Source organism: Crocodylus porosus, unplaced genomic scaffold (assembly GCF_001723895.1).
Source record: "Crocodylus porosus isolate Cpor-Errol unplaced genomic scaffold, CroPor_comp1, whole genome shotgun sequence".
In the NCBI taxonomy this organism is placed as follows: domain Eukaryota; kingdom Metazoa; phylum Chordata; order Crocodylia; family Crocodylidae; genus Crocodylus; species Crocodylus porosus.
The window spans coordinates 51,007,661-51,033,825 of NW_017728948.1; the positions used below are offsets into that span (position 1 = coordinate 51,007,661).

Here is a 26,165-nt window from a genome sequence, read left to right on the forward strand (position 1 = left end):
TGGCCATCAGATCACCCCTGAGCCTACGCTTTTCCAGGCTAAAGAGTCCCATGGCTCTCAGCTTATCATCGTAAGATCTGTTTTCCTGACCTCTGATCGTGCGCGTGGCTCTGGTGGGGGGGAGGGGAAATCAGGAGGCTAGTGGGGGGTGGGGCTTGGAAGGATTGGAGTGGGGTTTGGCAGGATCAGAAAGGCTCTCTGATCCTGCCAAACACCCCTGGAGTGCCCCTAGAACCCTAATGTCACCAAACCACTCCTGATCCCACAAATGGCTCCTGGGGCTGGTTTTACTGACCTTCACTAGTGCCAAGTACCCAAATGAAGTAAGCTGGGGTGGGGGCAGGGGCAGAAGTGTGGATCAGGGGGTTGGCAGGATCAGGGAGGCACGCTCCCTCCCAAGGGGCTATCCTGAAACCCCCCCACCCCCAAATAACCCCTCCCAAGGAACCAACCCCCTACCAATCCTGCCTGCCCCTCTCTCCACCTGACTTAATTGATTGGCTCCTAGCACCAGAAAAAACTGGTAAAACCAAGACTGCAGCTTGCAGAATATGGGGGTTTGGCAGGCTCAGGGGGAGTTGTCCACATGGAAGTGGACAGGCAGGCTGGGGGACTAAAGACTGACCAGCTTTGCAGGGGGGTGGGGGAGGAAAGGGAGGTAGGAAAAGCATAGCCCCTGGGCTGGAGCCAGTACCTGGGCTTTCCCAGCACCAAGGCTGTGCTAGAAATGTGTACAGACGTTCTGTTAGATTGGTCTAGTTTAGTGTACATCTGAGGTGCACTAAAATTAAATTGGGCCATTTTTTGACTGATCTAACCTTCCTGGAACTTCTATACAATTTGTACTCAGATTGGCCTACGTAGGGATCTAAGTGTAAGATCCGCACATGGGCAAACTAAGCTAGATCAGGTGGTTATTTTTAGCATGATCTAACCTTCCCCTAACCTCCCTGAACATTTGTACCTACCCCATGTGATACAGGCAAGATGCACCTACAGTCTGGCCCAATAAATGACAATTCTTGAGTGCAGACAGAAGTGCAGCTCCCCGCTGTAACCAAGAATGTTTTTCAGGAGGTGTTCTGAGTTACAGTGATCCCCTGGAACAACAAGAAGTTCACTGTTGGTTCCAGGAAGGAGGGGAATCTGGCTGCTGGCTGTCAGCCTTCAAGGCTGCAAAGTTGTCAGAATGGGAGTGGGGAAAGGAGCAGAGAGACCCTGTTTTAGGGGTTCCCCAGCCATTGCTAGAGGGTGAGGTGGGTGAACTGAAGGCTATCCCCCACCTTGGGGGGCTCCAATATACCCACCCCACCCTCTCTGCAGGCTGGCAGAGTTCCAACCTGTAAGGGCTTGGGAGGGAGCAGGAGAAGGGCAGTCAAGCAGAGGGCATCATGTGCATGTATATGCACATGGCTGCCAGACAGCCTGGAGAGCAGCTCCCACAGGTAAGTAGTGGAGCGGGGGGGGTGGAATTGAGGCCCCATAAGGAGCAAGGAGAGGGAGGGAGAGAGTTAGGCAGCGTGGGGGCTGGGGCCAGGACTGGGGCTGTTGCCCAACCAGGCAGTGCATGGGACTTGGGGCTGCAATGTGCAGCCGCAGGGCCCCGATGCTGAGCAGCACAGGACTGTTGGCGGTTCATCCGGGGGGATTGGGGGCTGTGGCCAGTTTTGCTGCTGCGCACAGTCCCAGGGGCAAAGGGGACCTGTGCCCCCCAGATCTGAGTGGCACAGGGGTGGGGCAGGCTGCCTGCTGTGGGCTCAGGCTCCCACCCTGCTCGCCTCCCTCAGGGCCTCCACAGCCTGCTGCTGCAGGGAACAGCAGGGCATCCAATAAAGTTGCTTGCCACTTCAAGCTCCATGCTGCCTGGCGACATGCTCCCTGCACACGCAGAGGTGTGCACAGGGGCAGAGGGCGTGGTTGCTTGTAATGGACACATCACCAGGGCTTTCCTGCATGGCCCCACTCTGCCCTGCAACTCTGGGTCGCACCCACCAGGCTGCAGAGGCCCTGGGGGAGGGCAGCACAGCAGGAGCCCGAGCCTGCAGTGGGCAACCCATGCCCACCCCTACCCCATGCACAGATCTGAGGGGCATTGGACCCCCCCCCCCGGATTGCATGCTGCTGTGAAGAGCTGCGCCCCTGCTCGAACCCACAGCAGGCAGGCAGCAAGGCAGGAGCTGGGCTCTGGTCTACTGCAGCACCCGCCTTCTCCTGCCAGAGGCAGGGGGCTGCAAACCTGGGTCCCTGGCCCCATAGCCCTGGCAGCTGGGGGCTCCCTGCAGCAGGTCTGGGGAGAGCAGGAGCTGTGGGTGAAGGGTGAGGGGTACAAGCAGGGCTAGGGCACTGTGGGGTGAAGTGAAGAGCACAATCAGGGCAAGCGGGCTGTGGCAGGGGAAGTGAGGGGCATGAACAGGGCTGGCAGGGCTGTAGGGGCCTTTCATTTTAATAATGGGGTTTGGAGTGTCTATCAAAGAATTTGCTATTTTTTAATCAGAGAAAACCAGAATCCCTGTTTATTAGTTTCATGCATCCTAATAGGGACACATGTGTACACACTGAAACATTTACTGAGAAGTTAATTAGGCAACTGTGCAGTAAATGTCTCATGTGACGCACCCTGTATTATCTCCCGTCAAGGCAGTATTTTACTACCTTTGTTTTTAAAGCTAATTAATATTAACATTATACATTTACAAACCATCTCTTTCCCTCTCCCACCCATAAAACTAATGCAAGTTTGTAAAAGAAAAATAGTTTTCTTGATTTTAGGGTATCTTTTTCAGTGAAATTGCACTGTATATTCAGAACAAAGTCAAAATTTTGACTAAGAAATACCTGCCCAGAAGCAGCTGCTTTTAGTCACTCCAAGTTTGAAATGCTCTGTTGATTAAATTTATATGGATCCTGACAGGCCAGGCATCAAAGCAAAACTAGTGGGGAGGGCATCTTCCTTATGCATCAGAACAACAAAAAGATCTAGACTAGTGTGATGTATGATGCTTGGGTTTGAAAACAGTTTGCTTCTGCAGCTTTATGCAGTCATCAGTATCTGTATTAGTGCCTAGGAACCACAGTCACATTCCAGGACCTCTTTATGCTGGGGACTGATACAAACACAGAACAAAAGGACAGTCTGTTGACATTGTCTTATACTTATATCTTGCCCATCTCTCTTAAAAATATTTGGTGTACAGAGGTATCTTGGTATTTTTTTATAGTGCAGTGCCTTGCACAGGACAAGATAATACAATCAGCTGGCAAAACGAAACTTCATAGCAAATAAAACTCAAAGCAGACTCAGATAATTTTAATTGTACTGGGAAAATGATTAGTATTGTTGAACTATAAAGCCGGACACACACATACACACAAACAAATAAGCACCTATATATATATCTATATCTTATATAAGATATACATCTATATATAGATATCTTGTTAAGAAAGAGAGATCTGTGTAAATCCAAGCTTTCAAAAAGGAAGGTGAATGACATGGGCTGCAGGGTGACTGCATCCCCAGTTCCAGTCTTCCCGTCATCACCAGTTAAGCAGATAGTGCTAAAGGAGCAGCAGCAGGGACATTTAAGTCCTTCAAGCAAGTAAGAATTTTCCCTCCCTCCTTCCCTTCCCCTCTGTGCTCAGAGTTACATCCCCTCCTACCCCATTACTCCTTCCCCTACTGGAGACAGTGGTGGCAGCAGCAGTGGCAATGACAGCAGAAGGCAGATTCCCTTCTCTTAAACTAGCAGTGTATCAAAGCAGCTAAGTGCATGGCACGGTGACTTCTGGTCACCATTGCTGCCACAGTCACAGTTGTGATCACATGACTGTGGCAAAAGCTAGTCCCCCTTTTTCCCCAGTTGGTGCCCAGTTGCCCCTGTCATACCACCCTCGGTATTCCACTACCCTGCTCTGCTCCCAGGTTGGCAGGGAGCACAAGGGGACAGGGCAAGGAGGAGGGACCCACCTGCTGTTGCTGCTGCTGTCTATGGCTGAGCCCTGCTCCATGTGGAACCCAGCTGGAGCAAGCAGGAGTGGCTCTGGGAGCCCCCCTCTCCCCACCCACCCCCAAAGCAGGCAATGGCAGCTGCAGAAGTGGGCAGGGATGGTGGGGAGGCAAAGGGGGGGAGTAGGGGAGGGAATGTGCTGCTGAGCACAGAGAAGGAAGAGAGGATTTTTACTTGCTTTGGAGACTTAAAAAATAAAGTCCCTAGGTCCTGCTCCCACAGTGGCATCAACTGAAATGGGAGTGTGTCTGTGCCACTGTACAACCTCCCCTTCTGAGATTTGCTTCTGTATATATTTCAGCTATTTGTTTTTTACACAGCCTTAACAAGGTGTATGTAACCAGCATGTGCCTGTCCTGAGCTTTTTAATGTGGAGTTCCAATTAAACACTCTTTATCCAATTAAAACATATTAAAAGCTCCCACGGTGGCATCTTCAAACATATTATAGAGTTCATTCCAATTACTCTTACATTTAGCCCCTTCAGTCCCCTGGGCATTGCTGGAGTCTGTTTATTTGCACAATAATTAAGTCCCACATTTTGCCAAGAAGGGAGCTTATTCAGGCTAACTGCTGTGGTTTTCCGAGTAAAGAATTACTGCAACTTTCCTGACCAAGAAAAAATTAGGAAGATTGCATCTGAATAACAGACTGCTGGGATAATCATAAGGTGAAAAGTTTACAATAGTATATCTTTACAGAATGGAAAATGAAATTCTCCAGGTTAGTTTTAATTATGAAAGTTTCACAGTACTTAACCATCACTCAAAATCCAAATGATCTAGTTGCAAATGCTCTAAATTAAAAAAGGTCTGCACAGATTTGCAAAACTTCATCAATGGTCTTTGCCTGGAGATAAACAGGAAATTGTGCCTTGCTGATCTTACTAGATCCTTCAGCAACCTTTGATGCAGTTGACCACAAGGTGATGATAAAGTGTTTTTACATGACCTGGTGGGTATTCATGGGCTCACTTGAAACTGTTTCTGGTCTTTCCTAGCAGAGAGGTCCCAGAGGGTGGTGATAGGCTAGACAAGACCGGGTCTAGGTAGCTAGGTCTCTAGGAACAAAAGTGAACCAACAGGGAAGGCTTGATGTTAGTAATAATAACCAGAATCCCCAAAAAGCGTCAGAGCTGACAAGGTTCTGTCTCAGGGCAGTCTACACAAAGCAGACACTGTTCCAAGAATGAGCTAAGAAATCAGTCTCCCTAATGGCTCTGAGGTACATATGGACATCATATTACAGTGAAATGAATGCAATAATCATAAATGTGTGTTTAAATTTGGCACAGCATTCTGGACTAACACTAAGGTGAGTGCCTGAAGAGGAGACTAGGATTCAGAGGAAGAGGTTGTGTTACAGATGTACCTAAAGGAAGAAATGACAGACTAAGAGAAGCTCAAAAGAAAAGGGACAGGTATGGGCACAGGAATAGGACACATCAGAGGGGCAGTGAGTGAGGCAGCTCCATAAAGCTAAGGAATCAAGAAGGTAAGTCAGGTTGTGTGGAGCCTGAAAAATGAAGATCTAATGCTTGAATTGTCCATTAAGGGTGATTAAAGGTAATTTAAGAAAGCAGGATATGGGTGAAATAGTGGGGTAGTATGATAATTCTACTGATAATTATATAGATGGTTTATAATATGGAAAAAGATACGGTTTACAAAGCAGGACCAAGAGGATTCCATGTAAGACATTGAGTAGAAAAGTAGAGGAGGAAGATGATTTTGGAGAAAATTTAGAGTGGGAACAGGGGTGGGGCGGGGAACCGGGCAGGGAGGGGAGCCCACCCACTGCTGTCTCTGACTGAACCTGGATTCCCATACATCCCAGCTGGAGCAGCTATAGAGTTCCTCCTTCTGCCCCGGGTCAGATGGGAACAACAGCAGCAGTGTGCAGGGGGGTGGAGGAATAAGCTGGTGTGTCTCAGTATAGAGGGGAATGTTTAATGTTTCTATTGGATCTAAGCCAGAACTTCAGTCCATAGATTTTCCTCTAATTATAGTGAATTTTGATCATAAGAAAATTTGCAACAAAATGAAGGGCCATGCTGAGAGAATGGGGTCATACTGATTAAATGGGGCCATAAATGGGGTCATGCTGTGGAAAAGTTTGGGAAGCACTGCTATAGGGCATTAGGAGAGACATCTGTAAGCAAAATCAATAATACTAAGAGCTGTCCTGGAATAACCACAAATTGGAAATGCAGGGTGTGTTTTAAAAATGTAAAGCTTTATGTGTACATAAGCGTAGCAAGAAAACACTGAAAACTATTATTGTCTTTGACTTGAATTACATCTGTTGCACAGCTCTTGCCAACCTAGACCTAGTGAAGAACTAAAGTCTCAAGGCCACGCAATTTATATTTACAAATTTTTATCTCTAAAAAGTGTGCAACTTATTTTCTTGCTGCTGGCAAGAGTATGCAATCCCAAGCTAATTTGTTCCTGAAACTTACTGCCATTCTGTTCCTGAGAAATGTTGCTACAAAAATACAATGCAGAAATGAGTAATGCTAACTCTAGGATTCAAAAAGAGGGATGTGGGAGCAGTGACCGGCACACAGGGGTGGCTGCACTCTCCCACTCCCAGCCTCTCCCCCTGAACAAGGGCCAGAAGACCATGAAGCTTGGGACTTTTTTTAATGACCCAAAGCAGACGGTAATCTCCCCTTTCCACTCTCCTTTTGTCACTGTCCCTTTCCCTCTCTACTCAGAAAGATGAGACTCACCCAGCCACCACTATCCCAGTTGCTCCTACCTCACTTCAACTGGGGCCGCAGGGCGCAGTTGCATGGGGCTCAGCTGGAGATAGAGGTGGCAGCAGGCAGGTTTCTCTCCCTATGCATGCTCTCTGGTCTGGCAGGGAAGACAGGGGTGGGGCGGGGAACCGGGCAGGGAGGGGAGCCCACCCACTGCTGTCTGCTGTCCCTGACTGGACCTGGATTCCCATACATCCCAGCTGGAGCAGCTATGGAGTTCCTCCTTCTGCCCCTGGGTCAGATGGGAACAACAGCAGCAGTGTGCAGGGGGGTGGAGGAATAAGCTGGTGTGTCTCAGTGTAGAGAGGAAGAAAATGGGTGCTGAGATTTGTATCTACTTTGGGAACTTAAGAAAGTATCCAGCTGCTTTTCCTGAAACAGTGCACCCATGCCATAGCACCCCCTCTGGATCAACCCCAGTGCTGTGTTACTTGGACAAGTACAAGTGATATCAAGACTGCAACAGGAAATGGAAAACAAGCTAAGAGCTTGTCTAAATTACAAAATTTTACAGTGCTTAAATACGATCATGAAGAATTAGTTTAGATGACATGGTGCTGAATAAGATTTTTCCTAGATTATACCACTGATTTGGTCTAGCCAGCGCTCTACCCAACAAGTAATTTTTTCAAAACTGTTCAAGCCCATGGAAAGCAGCACAAAAAACCTACATTAGACATCTATAGTCATACCTTGGAAAATAAGCTGAGACCCGAAGAACCCGATTATTATTTTTATTGCCGCATTTATTAAGACCCACAGGTGCTGTGATGTTAGGCACTGTACAAACAGCCAAAACTCGTTCTACAATAATGAGTTTACAGGATGTGCAGAAACATGGGCATGAAAAGCACCACTTACAGCTGCTGAGCATTGCCTTGGTGCAACTTTAAAAGATATAGACCTATGGGCAAGTGATAACATTGATTAAAAATGAAGCTGGGAGTATGGAAAGGGAAAACCAATCAGTAAGTGGGGTCAAGAAATACATCATCAGAAGACTACAGGTAAGTTTATCAATCTATCTAATGCCTTTGGGGAAAAAATAGTATCCTTTTGCAAACCTGCCACAATACCACTATATTACCTCTGCTGCATCCATAATAATCACATCTGTCACACCGCTTACTTTTTAAGCCTTTATTCTCCATATAATGCCTAGAAATGAGACTATGTGTATGCACCTTATCTGATCTGGGTTATTTTACTCTTTTCGAGCATGCATTACTCTAGTGCTCCTGCCCTCTATGGAGCACTGAAAATCAGGAGATGAGCAAATAGTTCTCCAATGCAGTGGGAATAAACCAATAACTCTGTGAAAATCAGGCAGTCCTCAGTTCTTGAGTACCTAATTTCCATGAATCACCTCCCATTATCATCTCTCCTAGGTAGTCCAAGTTTTGATTCCTGTTCCCATGCCCAAGCTGGCTTCCCTGTAGACCTTCTAAAGTCCACAAGACACAGTGCAAACATCAGCGGGTCAGCAGCAGGAGTCGATCTGGAAATATGCTCTCCCCTCAGGTCCAAGTCAACTCAGGCAGCATTTAACATATCCACAAGAAGGCAACTCTGAAACTGAAACAGGAATATAGGCGTGGAATCTGAGGGGAGCAGGAAGGATGGGAAGTTAAGTGGGGAGAATAACTGGGAAAGGTGGCTACAAAGGAGGGACTGAAAAGACTGGCCTAACACAAAAGCTCTGCAGGTACTGTGAACTGGTGCCACAGTGCTAGGGAATTTACAACTTCATAGTGCTAACCAGGAAGAGGTAAGGTGAAGCCCAGCTGCATATGTTGAACTATATGGACATGCAGCCATTTATAATCGCTACCTGACCAAAGGCTGCCAGTTCAGGACTGTCTCTTTTACAGGTTTCATTGTTTGAAATACAGGAGCATCTATATTTATTGTTGATTTAAAAACATTTTACAGTACATCCTATTTTATTATGAAACAACTCCAGGGCTCTCCCATGAGCTTCATGTTCACAGAAACCAGGGTGCTACGTATGCTTTACTTTGCACTTAAATTACTGAAAACCAGTCTCTATTAACATCCTGGCCAGCTTTGACTTGCCAAAGCAAATCAGATGAGGGAGAGGGAGAATTAAAACCACCAAGATTATAACTGAAATATTTTCATGGCTAGGGAGGTGCATTTTCAGACCCACAGGAATCCTATTTAAATATTGTTTTTCCAAGTATATAGAAAAGGTGGAGTATAAGCCTCTAGTGGGAGGAACGACTGATGAAATGGGCCCACACTCCCTAATGTACTCACAACTAATCTACAAAACTAATGTAAATATTTCTTATTTCAAACCTCCACAGCTGAATTTTCACAGCTTTTATTTTTCATATCAGCCAATTTTGCTTTGCAGCCTTTGTGGACACATAGGGTGAAATAACGGAAAATTAAAAAGTAGATATGCTGAATTCCGCTACCATAATATAAGTATGTTTTATGAGCCTAGTCATCAGTGAGAGAGTGCTAGTCTTTTTAAGTGTTGTTTTCCTATGTAACAATAAGTCCCTTGTCACATTCCCAACTCAAGTAACATTTTCATTTCAAACATTTCTGCACCTTAAATCTGTGGTATTTTTCTGTAATAGCCCAAAAGCTATCGTGACCTCACCATTATTGCACTGTGATATCATGGCGTTGTGTTGTTTGTGCCACTGCTGAGCAGCTATAAAATGGTGATACCATTGTGTTTAGTTAGAAAGTAGCCAGCCTACAAAGTGATACAGTTAGCATTCTCTCTCATGCCTTCTTCAGAGCAGTTGGCAGGGAAGGAAGTGGTAGAGAAAAATCTCTTTTCTGTTCCTTACCTTGTGGCAATTGTGAAATGAAAATGGCTTCTCTGCTCTTTCCATATTTTCCTAGGAGGAAGTTCTACTCTTAGGCAAGGTTTACTCCACAGTAAGGGTAGGCACCCCCTGGCACACGTGCCAGAGCGTGGCACATGAAGGCATTTTGCTTGACATTTGCACCTCAGGGAAGGGGCCAGGCTGCACTGCCACAACAAGGATCAGCCCCTGGAGGCTCCCCAACTGTCTGCCCCTGTCATGCCAACATCTTACAAGTTGACGGTGCAGGTGTTTTTGGCACTCTGCCCAAAAATGTTGCCGACCCCTGCTCTACAGACATCTGACAGTCTTCAGCAACTTTGGTCACTGGCACAAAGATGATTCCATCTTAATTGATACAGTTGTGCTGTCAAAAATTCCTATTCTAGGTACAGATATAGCAATGAAACTGAACTTTTGCTGGTATAACTCATTTCACTCCTGTGCATGGTTTTCTGTACTTATACAGAGGGAAGCTTTGAGGGTATAACTGCATCCACACTAGGTACAGCATATTGGTAATACCAAAGTAGTAAACTGCTCCTAATTTACACATAGAAAGAGGAAAGTAAGGCTGAAAGATTGCCTCTTACATGGATATGTTTCTCTGCTAGGTATTTCTCATTATTATAGGCATAAATCAAGGAAATTGGTAACTGCAGGGACCTGCAAAAAGTGATCTGGGTTTCAGGCAGACCAAGCTAATTGCATTTATGTACCATAAGAGAGCACTGAAAAGCAGTAAGAGGCTCCAGAGTAAAATCTGGGGATCACCATTATTAAGTAATAAAAATATAGAGGATATACAATATTCAGACACCATCATCCAGAAAACAAATGAAAAAAAAACTTTTTAGGGGCTAGATTCTCTCTCACTGAAACTGGTAAGGCTAACAGCCACCTTCCAATACTGCTTAACATAAAAAATAGTTAAGCCCCTCCAAATAACATGAATGTCATCACCAAAAACAAAGATGCCAGCAAGATACATGTGGGTGTAGGGAGAATCTGACTGGGAAACTCTAGAGACCTCTTTCTGTAAATACTGAAGGAAGGAATGGAGAAAATAAGCAGCTGAAAGCTGAGGACACAGGCACAGATGTACTAAGCATGTGACCCTGAAAAAAGCCCACAGAGGGCTTTTAGGTCTGAAAGAGGCTTGGAGCAGCGAACAAACAAAAGTGCCTACAGATGTTTGATTCTTCCTTGTTTAAGGAAACAGAACCTTATGCTTTCTTTAGAAACACAATTGCTTCAAAGAAATACCCGACTCCAATATAAATTTCTCCTCCTAACCACAACAACTCAATAAACTTCAGTCTTTAGTTTAGGTATCTTTTATTGAACCAACTGAATAGCTGGGAGAAGTGTTAGACAAACTTTTGGGCATATGCTACCTTAGTGGTTAGATGTGAACTGGAGAGCTAAGGTAAGGTAGTATATGCCCAAAATCTTGTCTAACACCTTTCCCAGCTATGCAGTTGGTTTAATAAAAGTTATCATAAAAAACCCTTACCTCTCCTACACTTTCTGGGCCATTAAAGCGATTACAGCTCACTAACCCCCCTACAATCTTTAGTTAATTATTTATTTTTAAAAGGGGTAAGAACATAAAGAACATTCAGTGTCGTGTAGGCCCTAAACATTCATCAGACTCTCCATACAAAAGCTGTTTAAATGAACATAAGCATATGCCCAAGCAAGTTTATCTTAGTCTTAAATAGCATCTTAGAGTTGTTAATGATAAACAAAGAGCACTGCAGTTTGCCCAGGTAGAAGCAGTAGCTCATACCAGATGTTTTCCCTAGCTGATGAACAACGAGCTTCCACTACATAATTTACCATCTGATCCACATTTCCTGCTAATCTGACAATCAGGCAGATGCCTTGCAAATTATGGAACATAGAGCATTAGGCACTATTGTATCAGACCTTTCTCTAGCTTTACATGAGCTGAATCTGCATGACTGAAATCTCTGAGATCTTTACAATTGCCTTCAATAGGCTCAGGGTCAGACCCCAAGGGCATATTAAATCCATCACATCAGTCTATGGGATTCAGAAACATGAAAGTAACCAGCAAACTCTGTTGGGTAGATCAGCTAACAGATCAGCTTCACAAGATTTAGAGCTTTTTAAATGTTTCTACTAAACATATTTGTCTAAAAGTCAGGCAAACTTATTTTTGTGTTGACCTCTGGCCTTTCTGTGCCTTGCACATTAAATCAATTATGCTAAAAGTACTGGTATAATCGCATACATTTTCCAGCAGAGCCTCGCCCTCATTCAATATGAGAAATAAACTGCTTGGTTAATGAGGTGCTCTGTGCTAGTTTCTTTTTCCATATTTTTAGTGGGTGGTGGTGGCCCTATGTCTTGTATACTAACTACACATTGTTCAAACCCTGACCTGAAGACAGAATTGTAAAATTCCTCATTTCTATGGCATTCTTCACAGTAATATCCGAGTACTTCATAAAATTTGATGAATTTGTCTTGGCAGTGCCTCTGAGATAAGGAGGTAGCATTATTTCAATTTTACACAGAGGAATAGAAGGAACAGAGAGATTAAGTTCAAATGAATCTACTAATTTTGGGAGTCACGTTTCAGATACTCAAACAACACATGATATGTTCAAAACACAGCTCCCATTGACTTCAGTTGTATCTGAAGTGAGTGCTCCACCTGTCAGCAAATAAAGCCCTACTCTCTCAAGCTGGACATGCAGAAAATATGAAACAACCAAAAAGTGACCATGTTATAAAAGTATAAGTTAAGGCATCTGCCCAGCATCATATAAGAATACCAGTTCTCCAGGGCAGCATTCAACTGCCTTGACCAGGAGACCATCCTTTTCCTTTCTGCTACTCTCTGGTCTCAGTCATCCCACACATTCCAACATTTGCAACACAAGAAAAAGGACCCTACAGAAAATATTCTCCTTTACTGCATAACCTTGATTCATTCCCACCACATATCTATCTACTGCAGAAGAATGAAATAAGGGTCCTGTGAAAAAATTACATAAAGGGAAACAATTAAAGCTGTATAGGGAGCTCTGTGGGGATGGGACACAGCAGCCCTGCCCATGAGGGAATGCTGCCTGGCCATGGTGGGATGCTGGGCTTGGGGGGCTCCCAGCTTATCCTCTGTGCATGCTGGGAACATTGCAAGCAGAGCAAAGCTGCTCCCCTCCCCCCCCACCCCCAGTTGCAGTAGGAGCCCCCCAGGCTCTGGGATCAGCCATCACAGGTGGTGCTCAGGGCCAAGCCAGCTGGGAGCCTGCAGCACAGTGACCCTGCACAGCACCTGCCCTGGCCCAGGCCCCTGAAGGGAGCTGCAGGTGGGCAAGGCCAGTGCCCAAGCAAGCCACCGCAGCTGTGGCAGCTGTTTATGAGAGCTCCTATGGCCAGGCCCTTATACCGGGGGCGGCTCCACCCTCCATGCACTGTGCCCAGCAGGCAAGGGGGCTGAGTCTGGAGTCAGAAGCCCCCGAGCTCTACATCCCACCCCAGCCAGGTGGCATCCCCTTGCAGGCATGGTGGGTTTGCCCCATGTGTAGGCTGCTGGGTGCTGCTGGGCACCCCTACCTGCCATGGCATCTATCTGCCCAAGCCCTGGGCACAGGGCTCATCCACCTGCTGGGAGCCTCCTGTGCAGTGGATCTGGTTCTACGAGAGAGTCTTGGTCTCCTTGTCCTTCCTTCTGGAATCCCTTTCTAAATACTAATATCTTCCTCTCTGTGTCTCCCTCCTCAAACTACCCTCTTCTCATGTCCTTATCCAGCCATTCCTGTCACCCACCAGCCTCCAATCATTCCCTGCTTCAGTTCCCATTTTTAGCCTCCACACCGTCTCCCTTCCTCCACCTCCTCCTTCTCCCTGGCTGCTTATTTCAGTCTCTTTGCTGTTCCAGTCCCAATTCTTTCCTTGCATCTCAGGTGCTTGTCAGATCTATCTCCGAATGCCCCATCTCCCCTGAGACTAGCTCCTAGTCCAAGCTTCCTTGCCTCATCAGTCTAGTTTCCCATCTCCCCTATTCTCCTCCCACTCTATCTCCTAGTCCAGGCTCTTGATTGGACAGTTCTCAGTCCCTCAACATTCAACTAAAACACTGCGCTGCGCTGTCTGAACACCTGCCAGGTAGTAGGTCAAGAACACAGGAGAGGCAGGGTCCTTATTCTTAATTCTGAGATCTGGCAAAGCATGTTTACTCCCATCACATCTAGGAGCTATGAAGAGATGGAACATGATCAGTGCACACAGAACTTAAGCAATTTTATCTGTTCAACTTCAAGACGTCTCTACTGAGCACATGACTTGCAATTTTTCAAAGGTTTATTATCTAGCCAAATTTAGGTACATTTTCACATTCCCTTGCTCAATCTCAAGTTCCTGCTCAAAAGCCTGGGGCCATTAGATCTTTTCAAAGTAAAGATCAAACAGCTTCTTTTTAAATGAGGCAAGTATCTTTGCTTATCCTCATATATATTCAGGTTTAGGTGGCATCTGGCATGGAAAGCTTCAATCCAAAAATTTAAAAAGTTAGTAATAATTTTCCTTATAAATAAAATTTCTGATAATGGAAAGTATCAACCAGCATTAGTAGTAGGTCTTAGTCCAGTCCAGCCAATATGTGTAAGTTCACTCCAGGGATATCTTGGATAAATTTAGCCTACAAAATAAAAAAATATTACACAAAATCTAAAACAGTCCGGTGGTTAAACAGGGACACATACATTGCTTTCCTTTCTCTTGCTGCGGTGAGAAGCAGACCCTCGTAGTGTTGTCATTTTCAGTTTTGTTTTGGAACTGGGAGCATTTGAGGAATTCTGGCCAAGAAGCATTCACCATCCCCAAGACTGGTTCACAACCTTCTTTTGCTGCCTCACAAAATGATCTGCAGGGCAGGAGTCCTCGACTAGAAGAAAGAAGGAAAGAACAAAGACACCAAGAATTATTTTTTTTATCAGGGTATGAAATAAATTTCTACTTTTTTCCTTTTTTAAATTAAAAATAAACAAACATTTATAATAAGGTCATATTCAACATGGCAGTACAGGATAAAAGGCAAGTTATCTATAGTTTTAATTATTTATTGAAGGGCCTATTTACCCAGGCTTTGAAACTCCATTTAAATCCAAGTTCAAGGAGTTTCTAACTAAATTCAATCTTGTCCGTGCTGAATAGCTAAAATATGATAAATATGAGGAATGAGGCCATGAAGTTAAATAGTCTTTGAACTTGGCTTTAGAAATTACCTATTAAATAAACAGTTTAAAGAAGGTGCACCAGTCTTTCTTTCTCTCACAATAGGTATACAGATGAATATAAATATAAATATGTATCCCTATTTTATGTTAAATGTATATATGTATAGAACTATTGCCATTTGGCTTCCGTCCTTTAAACATTTAATATGCAAATCACAGAAAGAAAAAATTTAAAATAATAAAATAATGGCCTAGTAGGAATTGTAAAATAAACAGAAAATATCTATCATTATATTTATTAATGATCCAGAAAAGGAGGTGATTAGTGAAGTAACAACATCTATAGCTCATTGATAAAAAAGTGCCGAGGAAAGTTTAAAAAATGGTTAATTGGTTCTTGCAGTAATTTTTTAACATGTTACTCATGCATGTAGTTTTGAAGTCCATGCCCAGGCCTCCAAGCCACCCAGGGGGGCAGAGGACTGCAGGGCAGCCTGGGTGCAGACTCCGAGCTGCTGCAGCAGGAAGGCAGGGCAGGGGGATGAAGGGGACGCACACAGACTCAGGCACACGAGCAGCTGCAGCCTGCATACAACCAGGAATGCAGCCCAGCAGCATGTATAACAATGCCCAGCAGGTAAGTCTATGGAGACAAAGGGGCATGGGGAGAGGGAAGGGGTGGGGGCAGATCAAGGCCCTCAGGGTGAGGGAGGGAGTGGGGCAGGAGCAGGTGGAGGGGATGGGGTCAATGGGGCGCTGGGGTGAGGGCAGGTTGTGGGATGGAGTGCAGGGGATGTGTGGTTTCCCCACTACTGTGCACGTCCCCAGGGAGGCATGTACCCCCCAGATCTGTGCATGGGTTGGACTCAGGCTGGCGCTCTACAACCTGCTGCCCTTGCCCCAGGAGCCACACAATACTATGTTGTACCTCCTGTCACTGGGTGGGCAGGGGATGCATGGTACGACCAATGTGCAGCTCCCACGGCAAAGGCAGCAAGACGGAGAGCCCCAGCCTGCAGCAGGAAGCCACCTCTGCTGCATGCACAAATCTGGGGGGCACATGCCCCCCATGCCTCCCCCAGGGGGGCGCACAGTGATGCAGGTGCACACCCCCCACACACCCCTGGACAAGCCACCCACTGCTCCATCCCATGACCCACCCTGGCTCTGTGGCCTCACTCACCCTAGCCTCTGCCCTTGCCCCACTCCCTCTCTCACTGTGGGGGACTCAATTTGGCCCCCCTTATCTCTTTGTTCTCCCCCTGCTCCTTCCCCTCCACAGACTTACCTGCTGGGTGCTGCATTACACACTGCCAGACTGCATTCCTGTACCATATTTCTAGTTTCAAAAAAGAAGACACCTATGTGCGTGTATGGGGTGGGGTGGTAATATAATTGGAGGGTGGGGAAGGTAGTATGCCCATGCCCTGCCCCTGCCACTCACTCCCAAGCCACAGCTCCCCCAGCCCTGCTTCTGCCTTCACTCCTGACCCAAAGTACCCTGCATCCTCCCAGGGCATGCAGAGACCACCCCTCCCTAGTCTATGAGCCTCACACACACACCCACAGCCCCCCACACCTTGACAAATTCCCACACACACAAAGCTTATACCCACCCACAACTATACAAAGAACCTGCATAATTTTGCATAATTTTGAGTTTTTCTGCGCATAATTTCAGTTTTTAAGCTGTGCAATTAAAATTATGATTAATTGTGAATATTTTTTTTAAATCACACAACAATTTGCAATCAAATTTTTTAATCACTTAACAGACCTAAAAGTAAATCCTGGTTCATATGTCATGCACAATTTACACAATAAAACCAGATCCAGATTAGAAATTAGAGATTATAAATGACCATTCTCTGTACTTCTACAAACTTAATTTATTGTATGACCTGTAGTATTTACAGTGCTAGTGATGTGGATCAAAATAGTTCAACTTATTAAAATATTGATTATCATCATCAATTACAATAACAACAATAATGCATCACTGACTCTCAAATCAAGACCAAATACCAGCAAGATCCCATAGGTGAAAAAGATCACTTTGTTCATAACCTGCAATTAATTGTTTAAAATAAACATTTAATTTCCTTATTAAACCCAGACTACATGCCACACACTTTCCCCCTGCCTCCTTCTCCCCACCCCCCAAGCAGACACTGGTGTAAGGTTGCTAGATGCTGAGTATGAACCGAAAATTGAACACATGCAGAACCTGAAGGGGAAAAAGTGTTAGTCCTACTTTTGATGGATGGAATAATGGACACTGTGAACAAAAACAGAAGGTAGGGCTGTCTACCTGACACACTGGGAAATTTACAATATTTACAAAGAGTAGGAAAAGTGTCACTTGCAGTTTGGTCATTGACAATCCTGCAAATGTAGCAAAATTGCATGTTGGGGTGGGGGTAAAAATCAATAACAGGCTAATAAAGTAAACCTGAAATGTATAAACATATAGTTCCAGTGTCAGTTGATGCATCTTTCAACCAGAGTTTTTTAATAAAGAATAAATTGTTGAAATTATTCCCTTTGATCATATTTACTGAAGAAGGAAGAAAAAAAATCATAACCAACTCTTTTCCCAAGAGGTACTTAGTTGACTGTTTTGACCCATGTATTAAAAGTTATCTTATTCTGATGGCAATTTGTGAAGCAAATCATACCAAAATAATGGAAATATTTCAGCCAAAGGCATCAACAGTAGACTAAAAAGAGTAAGATATACTGAATATGCTGAAACCTAATTCCATTGCTTTGGATAAATTGCAAAAAGCTGTTGATGTTACTGACATCTGGAAAGAAGTCCAAAAAACAATGCAGAAATATCCAACACCAAAAGATATAGACGGATAAAGCTCTTAGCCATCACCTCATTTTCTAATGGCTAATTTTCAACACAAGGTATTAAATTAAATGCCAAACTGCTGAAGAGGAAGATGCTGTTCTGATGTGGGTGTCTAATAATTATCCATCTCTCACACCACACCAACCATTATATATTTCCAGGCTAGGGGTGACCCATTCAAGCAATACATGTTTGACACTGAAGTTTTAGACACACTAAAATCACTGAACTGGTGGAAGTCACTGGCTAAGCACATGGACTAAGGGTTGGCTGAAGTCCTAGGACAACTGTTGATGGTGATAGCCTCTCCCCCAAGAGTGGAGAGAGTATTTTCTTCATTTGAACCAGTTCATTCATAGTTGAGAAATCAACTGGGAACAGGAAAAAACAGGAAAGCTTGCTTTCCTTTTCTAATTTATGAATAAAAATGCAGTGGGAGAGTATGAAATCTAGTATCATGAGCAGAAACAATCACGTCAATTAACTAGAGTTAATACTTCCTCTGTTAAATGAAGTATGTCTACTTTGCATTTCACCCTGTTTTACTAAACATTTTTTTCTTATGTAAACAGCAAATTTAGGGAAACATTATTCAAAAAAGATGCTGCTTCAGTGTACTTCATGTGACATGGTGAGCTTTTGTGGGCCTGCTCTAAATTGGTTCCACTCTTTCCTAGAGGTGAGATCCCAGAAGGTGGTGATAGCCAGGTGCTTGCCACTCCCTCACAACCATTCCTGTGGGGTTCCACAGGTTTCCACCTTGTTGCTGCTCCTGTTCAATGTGTACATGAGGTTGCTGGATGAGACTGTGTGGAGATTTGGAGTGAGGTACCATCAGTATGCTGATGACACCCAGCTCTGCCTCTATTTCATCTGTCCCAAGGTCCATAGTCTCACTTCTTTCCCAGTGCCTGGCTGCAGTTTGGGAATGGATGTGGATGAACCAATTAAAGCCAAATCCAGGTAAGAAAGGTGATGGTGGTCAGGGTGGGGGAATTGAAATATGCTGATGGAGCTCAGCTTCCTGTTTTCACTCAGATTCACAGGCTTGGAGTACTCCTGGATCCTCTGCTACTACTAAATCTTCAGATGGTGAAAGATGCACCTCATCACTAACACCAAATCCATCTGCTGAGACGGCTGTTGCCCTTTGTGGAAGACCTCCATGCTACCACATGGGAGCTGGATTGTCCAAAGCTGAGTCACCAGCTATGACTTATGGGACATGTACTTGGTTCCCTTGATGATAAAAGGTCTTCCTGCAGGCTCAGGCTCCCCTCTGGCATCTTCTATGGGGCTCTACCTCCTCTACACCTCACCTCTTTCCTCTCAGGTGTTCTGATAGATCACAGGCTGCCTCTGAGCATTTGTCATGGTCAGCTGGGGTGCAGCTGCACAAGGTCCTTCCCACGACCTCTGGCCATGCAGTACTGTAGTTGAAATGAAAAGGCTAAAGCAAACAAAAAAGAATAACTAAAGGTCCCTCAGCTAGGGTGGGGCAGAGCTCCGTTGCCCCTCACTGAGGTGTTCCCTCCTGAAGGTCAGAGTTTTGGGGGGTTTTCCAGCTCCCTTCCTTCTTCTCCCTTCTTTGGCACCCGTCCTTCTCAGAAGCTCTGCTAGTGCACTTCTTGTGCGGGCTCTAAATACGGGGGTACTGGGGTGCTGCAATGCACCCACAGCAAGGTCTTTCCCCACTGAGCCTCAGTTTGCTCTTCCCTGCAAGGGCCAGTCTGCGCCCAAGTGAGCTTTGGCTGGGTGAGAGCCACCTGGTCTGGATTCTTCATGTCGGACTGGGGCAGTACCCAGTCAGCAGCTTGCCTTGGCCAGCTCCCCCAACTTACAGGCCTGTCGTGGCATCCATGGCAATGGCCACAGCAACAGTGTCTGTGTTGGTGACGAAGGCTGCGGTGGTGGCAGCACAGGTGTCCATGCTGGCAGCAGCAGCAGCGTCCATGATAATGGCAGCAGTAGTGGCAGCAAGCCTCTGTTGTCACAGGAAGTGTCCGTTCCCAGCTTGGGTGCCCGGTGTCTTCTATACTGGCCCTGGCTCATGGGCGGTCTTTTATGGCATGACCGCTGTGCTATGCCACAATCCAGGCCTTGTTCATTTGCCTGCATGGCAGCAGCTGTGCTGCATGTGGCCCATCCACCTGTGCTGTGGGTATTAGGCAAGTCTGGTGGGGGCTTGCCACAACCTTGCATTCATATTTACATCTACCCACCATCATCCATACCTTCATGGCTTCAAAGCTAAACTATTGCAATGTGTTTTGTGCAACACTACCCTAGAAGACCATTCAGAAGCTGCAGCCAATGCAGAACACAGCAGCCTACCTTATAACAAGCATGAGTCACCAAGACTACATAATTTCAGCGCTCCAGAGTCTGAACTGGCTCCCAATAGCTTTCTGGTTGAAATTCAAGGTGCTTCTATTAACGTATAAGGCCCTAAAAAGTCTGAGCCTTACGTGCCTAAGGAAGAGCCATCTCTCTTACACCTCACCATAATCCCAAAGTTCAGTGAAGAGCAACCTCCTGCAAGTACCATCAATGCACCAAGTCCACTTAATGAAAGTATATTGGAGGTTGGTCACAGAAGTTCCTCCTCAGCTCTGGAACTCTTTCCCTTGGGGCCTGCCAAAGGATGAGCCTAGGCATCTTTTAGAAGTGCTGTAAGATGTTCCTATTTTGACAGGTGTTTAGCAAACAAAGCAAGGCTGGGATTGTTTACTGGGGTTCTGTTTTATGTTAGTATTCTAGTTACCTTCTAAATTGCTTTGTTCATTCTCTTGTTTTATAAGTTATGCTTCCCTCTTATTGTAAAACACTATGAGCTGGTATTGGGAAGCGCAGTATATACATCAAATAAATAATAAATTTAAGTCAATTCCAGTTTCCATCCAAAATAGCTCGATACACGTCACAAGAAAAAAAATTAATTGTCTAGAAAAGAAAAAAATGCATCTCATCATTTTCTGATATATAAATAAAACATACTGTCCTGTTTAGTAAAAGAAATATTGAATGCAATGGAAAGGCTATGTGTAGCTGCAAATCAATGTGTTAATAACTTTTACCAAACAAGTAGAATTAACTTTTCTCTAGGAAAATAGTTAAATTCACAGATGCAAAAGATCATTATGAATACATTAATTAAATGAAGAAATTCTGTTTGATAATTTAAGGATCACAAAGTCAGCAAATTAAATCATTTTGTTTTAAATTAACCCACTACAGCAACCATAAAGGAATGCTCATTTGTAACTGCATGTATACTTTACAATAAATGAGGTGTTTCTTTTTCCTATGCAGGGACTAACACTATGCACACATTTAAGCAATTATATAGCTTAAATATTTAGATTCTTGACTTAAAAATCTATTTTGTAAGAAATAGAAAATGTAAACAATTTCTAATGTACTAGATGCTTAATGCTTATATTTGTTATTTGTGTCAAACTGCTTTTGCATAGCAAATGCAATTCAATTAAACACAGAAAATCAGCTTTGTAAACTGCTTTATGTTAGCTAGATAATATTAAAAGTGCTGATACATACAAACATATCATAACAGGTCCTGCATTTAAAACAAAATGCTTTACTAAAGGAAGCATTATTTATAGTTGGTGAATTGAACTGCTGGTTTATGATTCTATGTTCTTCAAATTTTTAGTAAATCTCAGTGGCTAATTCCTAGTTTTTCTTCTTAATTGGGAAAGAAAAATAAGCTCTAACACTTTTTCAGCTCCCAATCAGCTCCTCAATTCTAAATGAACTGGTAATTGAACTAAACTAAATTGAACAAGTGAAAAGAAGAAAATATATTCTCTGTATGTAAAAAAGAGGCTATAGTTGTCAAAACCCAGCTTATTACATCAAGATGCTTAACCAGGATTTTCTCATTCTAGTGCCCTGATTTGTTTAAAACTTTAATCTTCAATTAGGATGTTTGCTGCCAATTCCTTTTTAGACTAGTCATAGTAAGCATAGACCTTAATATAAGTCAAATATTAAATCAATTAATTTAAGAAATTTGCTGCAAAAGTCATTTTCCTAGCCATTACTTTGACGATATGACCCCTCCCTTTTGCTATCACACCAAACATCAACTTACTTGTTTTCAGTTTCAAGCCCTATTGCATGCTACCTATTACTTTTCACTCGGGACTAAAACATCAGCTTCCTCCTCTTTCTTTGGCAATACCTCACAGTCAAGGATGACTGTCTTCCATGAATGTCTTATCTTTGGGTCCAAAGATAGCTGATGAGGCTGATCCAAGATCAACAGACTCTGTTGCGACTCAGACACGTGTTTGGGTGCAGGGTGGGAGACTCCAACTTCTTGATTCAGTCTGCAACATGCTGTTTCTTCTGCTCCTGTTTTTCCATATCCTGTTGTTGTCTAAGGTTTCAAAGTACAGAAGACTCTTCCTCCATTTGGGATGGTCCTGGGCAATAGTCTCTCACAAGTTGTTGTTAATGCTTCATTTTTCAAAGTTGGCCTTGAAGACCTCCTTGAAGTGCTTTCTCTTCCCTCCTCCTGAGTGTATGCCTTGACTGAGCAGGGAAAATAAAACTTGCTTCAAGAGTCTGGAGTTGGGTATCTGGATGATGTGGCCAACCCAATGGGGTTGATGGTGGACTATAATTGCCCCAATGCTTGTGGTGTTTGCGTGTAAAAGGACACTAACATTGGTGCATCTGCCTCCCCACTGGATTAGAAGGATCTTTCCTAAGTAATGTTGATGGTTTTTCTCTAGTGACTTGAGGTGTCTCCTCTAAATTGTTCACATTTCAGCTCCATACAGTAAAGTGGGGGTCACAACTGCTTGATAAATGATGAGCTTGGTTTTAGATCTGACATCACAATCTTGGAACATCTGTTCCCTCAGGCATCTGGAGGGTGCATTTGCACATTTGAGGTGATGCTGCATTTCTTTGTTGATAGTAACTTCTAACTAATCAGATTTATAAAAAACTCTTATAGGTACGTGGCTGCTTTTTTTCAAGTTTTCTTACACCTGCTGCTGATATTGGCCAACATCAAAGGCAGGGAGCTAGACCAGGTTGACCTCTGGTCTGATCACATGTAAAATCTCTCTCCATTAGAGTATGATCTTAGGTCTTTCTAGGATTAAAAGCAGGTGCCATGTATCCCAGTTGAGAGTAGGCAGTTTCCAAAAGAATAAAATGAAAATATAAACCAATGGCAGAAATATGATATAGCCTTTAATGCTTATGCAGAAACTGTTACTAACTTAGGACCAAGCCCTGTCCATGCTAAGTCATGGGCACATGTGAAATTTCCCCCTAATAGTTACATTCCTAGGAACAAAGAAACATTCCTTTAACAAGCTGATTTCAATCAATTGCAGTCTCTGTTGAAAAATCTTCTGAGGCATGGCTTAGTTCATATAAATGCCTGGCTCAAGATGATCATTCTGCACTATTCCATGATTTCATTATAGTGGTGAAATCATGAGTAAGCTGAGAGTCTACCACAGACACATACCAGTAAACCTTTGTACCTCCTCACTACCACCATGCTAGTAGAAACAACTTCACAGCCACTCAGAACAGCATTAGATCCTTCACCAGTAAAGCAGTTAAAGATCTTATGGCAATGGAGGCAGTGCAGTTTCTCAGTGCAAGATTGATCACATCACCAGAATCAGCCAGAACTGCCCTCTTGCAAAAAGAACGGGAGAAACTAAGCAACAAAACTGTTGAATGGAGCCAGAAAAGAACTACCCTCAATGAGGAGTTCACATCCATCTCCAACTACAAATGGCATACATGGCAGAGCCTGAACAGACTGAAAAGGGGTCACAGCAGATGCAACTTTCTCTTGAAATCATGGGGCCTCTGCCCAAATGACCAATGTGTTTGTCAAGAGAAGCAAACCATGGATCATCTCCTAAGAAGCCCTGTAGCATCACAATGTACCACACAAGACCAACACCAGAAGCAGTGGCCTGTGCAGAATACTGGGAGCAGACCATATAGAAAGGTTGGATTGGAGACATGATGACGAAGAAGTGCACGGTCACACAGTTTATTTGGGGCCCCTAATTAAATCAGGGAATCCCTGAATGGTAGGGTGCAAGTGAAGGGAAGGTGGAGGAGGGCTGGTTAGAAACAGAAGTACACTAATATATTGGTCCATATTGTATTGGCACCAATAAAAAGAAAATTGACATTATTGGCAATCAGCTTTTTTTGGCTGACATACCCGATAATGTCACTGATAAATGCCACATGCATGCATGGCCAGGAATGCAGCCCAGCAGCTTGGAGAGCAGCATCTGGCCAGTAAGTCTGTGGGGGGAAGGAGCATGGGGGAGGGAAAGGGTGTGGGGGGGCAGATTGAGGCCCCCTGGTGAGGGAGGGAGTGGGGCTGGGGCTCATGAAGGGATGCATAGCCAGGCCAGGGCAGGGTGGGGAACAGGACAAAGCCACAGCTCATCCAGGAAGTGTGGGAGGCCAGGAGAGGGGGGCCACTCTCGCTGCTGCACGCATCCCCAGAGGAGACATTGGGGGCATGTGCCCCCCCAGATCTGTGGCCAGAGCAAAGGTGGGCTGCTACTTCATACTTAGGGCTGGGGGCTGCACCAGCCTCTTCCCGGCAGCGGGGCTGGGCCCAAGCTGCACTCAGGGTGGGTAGGAGAGGGGCAGGAAGCAGCGGCGGGTAGGAGCAAGGCTACAGTGAATTTGGGGTGACTGTAGCCCCTCTGTAGCCCCCCCTCACAGCACTGCTGCTGCCAGCCCCACCCCACCTGTCCTGAGTGCAGCCTACCCCTCCTCAAGAGGAACAGACTGACAGCTTCTGGCACCAAGCCTGCAACAGCAGCCTCCCTCACCTCGCACACAGACCCTCTATGACTCCCCCAGGGATGCATGCAGTGGCAGGAACCTCTCCCTGGATCAGCTGTGGCTCCATCTCACTGTGGCTCCATCTCACCCTCCGCCCCTCCCCAGCTTTGCAATGCTGTCCCTGCCCCAGCCCCACTCCCTCACTGCAGGGGCTTTGATCCGCCACCCCCTTCCCCATCCCTCCCCTTTGTCCCCTCCTCACAACAGATTTACACTACTTTCCAAGCTGCCAGGCTACATATCGGCAGTCAAACTGGTATCAGTCCATATGGCTGGTCAATAATCAGCCACTGGTATCAGTCCAAAACATTTTTATCAGTGCACCCCTAGTTAGAGGAGCTGCCATTAAGCATATCCTCTGTCCATGAAAGAGGATATCTAAGGAGCACTGAGGTCTAATTCAGCACAGGCTCTAGAATGGCTCCACAGATGCTCAATAGCTGCGTGAGAGTATTCTTTCCTCTTGTTCTTTTCACAAGAAACCAGTTCAGGTACTAGGGTGAGCACTACAGCAAAGCCTTGCCCTAAATAACTACAAATTTAGGGAACTTTATAGTGTTGAAGGGGAAGATATTGTTAATTATACAAATGGAGTTGTTAATCCCAATTAAGGATCCCACTGTGAAAGGGGTGGAGACTCAGCCCTCACTAACTGTAAGCCGACAGGCCAGCTCTAGTTAGTGAAATATAATTAACTAACAATAAACAACAGACATGATATAAAGGGGTAACAATAGTTATATTATCTAAACAACAGCAATGTAAACAACAACCAGCCAACAAACCCTAATATCAATAACTATACCAACAGCACTATTCAATAGCAACAATAATATAAACCAAAGCAATGCAATGCTATCCCAGAAAGGGCACTATAAGGTGTGTAATACATTACATGTACAGCTTCTCATATGCTTGCTGCCAGCAATCACTGTAGCAGCACCTCTCACACAGACGCACTGAGTCCCAGCAGCAATAACCCAGGCACTCACCAGGCATACTGCAAGCACTCAATCAACAATTAACACTACAGAGGTATCGGTCCCCCAGACCCTCACCCCGCACACACATCCATAAGCACGCAAAGAAGAGTTTGGTCTTCCAGGTCCTCTCACCTCCATAGAGTTACAGTCTCCTGCCCCTCTCTCAGCAAATGTACTAGGTGAAATTGCATGCTGCACACACCAGCACCCACACATAAGGAATACATTCATTCCACAGGAGACTCAGATGCCTCAGATCTGGTCCCTTTTATAACCTTCAGTCACACCACCTCTGTCCATCACACTCTGGAAGAATCATCCTCACAGAGGTATTGTCAATTGTCCATCAATCATCCAAATACCAATCAGAGAAGGTGACAGTTACGATCTTAGCATTTGACACCAATGAAGTTACAGAACACAAAACCCATGTGGGCATGTTCAGACCTCAAAACTGGTCATTACCTCACCATAGGTGAGAAGTTCATCTTCTCTGGAGCCTTCTGGTCCTTGAAGTCACAGAGCATATGCAGTTCTATGTTGACTATTTAACTTCTACTCAAAACTACTAACTGGCCAGGGGATGCACCACTTTGCAGCCTTCAATAGGACATAA

The 26,165-nt window shown here is 44.7% G+C and overlaps 1 protein-coding gene across 3 annotated transcripts in view; it reads right to left on the reverse strand.

Moving 5' to 3' along the window:
* CORIN (corin, serine peptidase) overlaps positions 1 to 26,165 on the reverse strand; it is a 236,358-nt gene that overhangs the window by 127,171 nt on the left and 83,022 nt on the right. For all 3 annotated transcript variants that reach the window (XM_019553231.1, XM_019553230.1, XM_019553232.1), the window contains one exon: positions 14,360 to 14,541. In XM_019553231.1, coding sequence (XP_019408776.1) covers positions 14,360 to 14,541 — 182 coding nt within the window. The remainder of the gene's footprint in view (positions 1 to 14,359; positions 14,542 to 26,165) is intronic.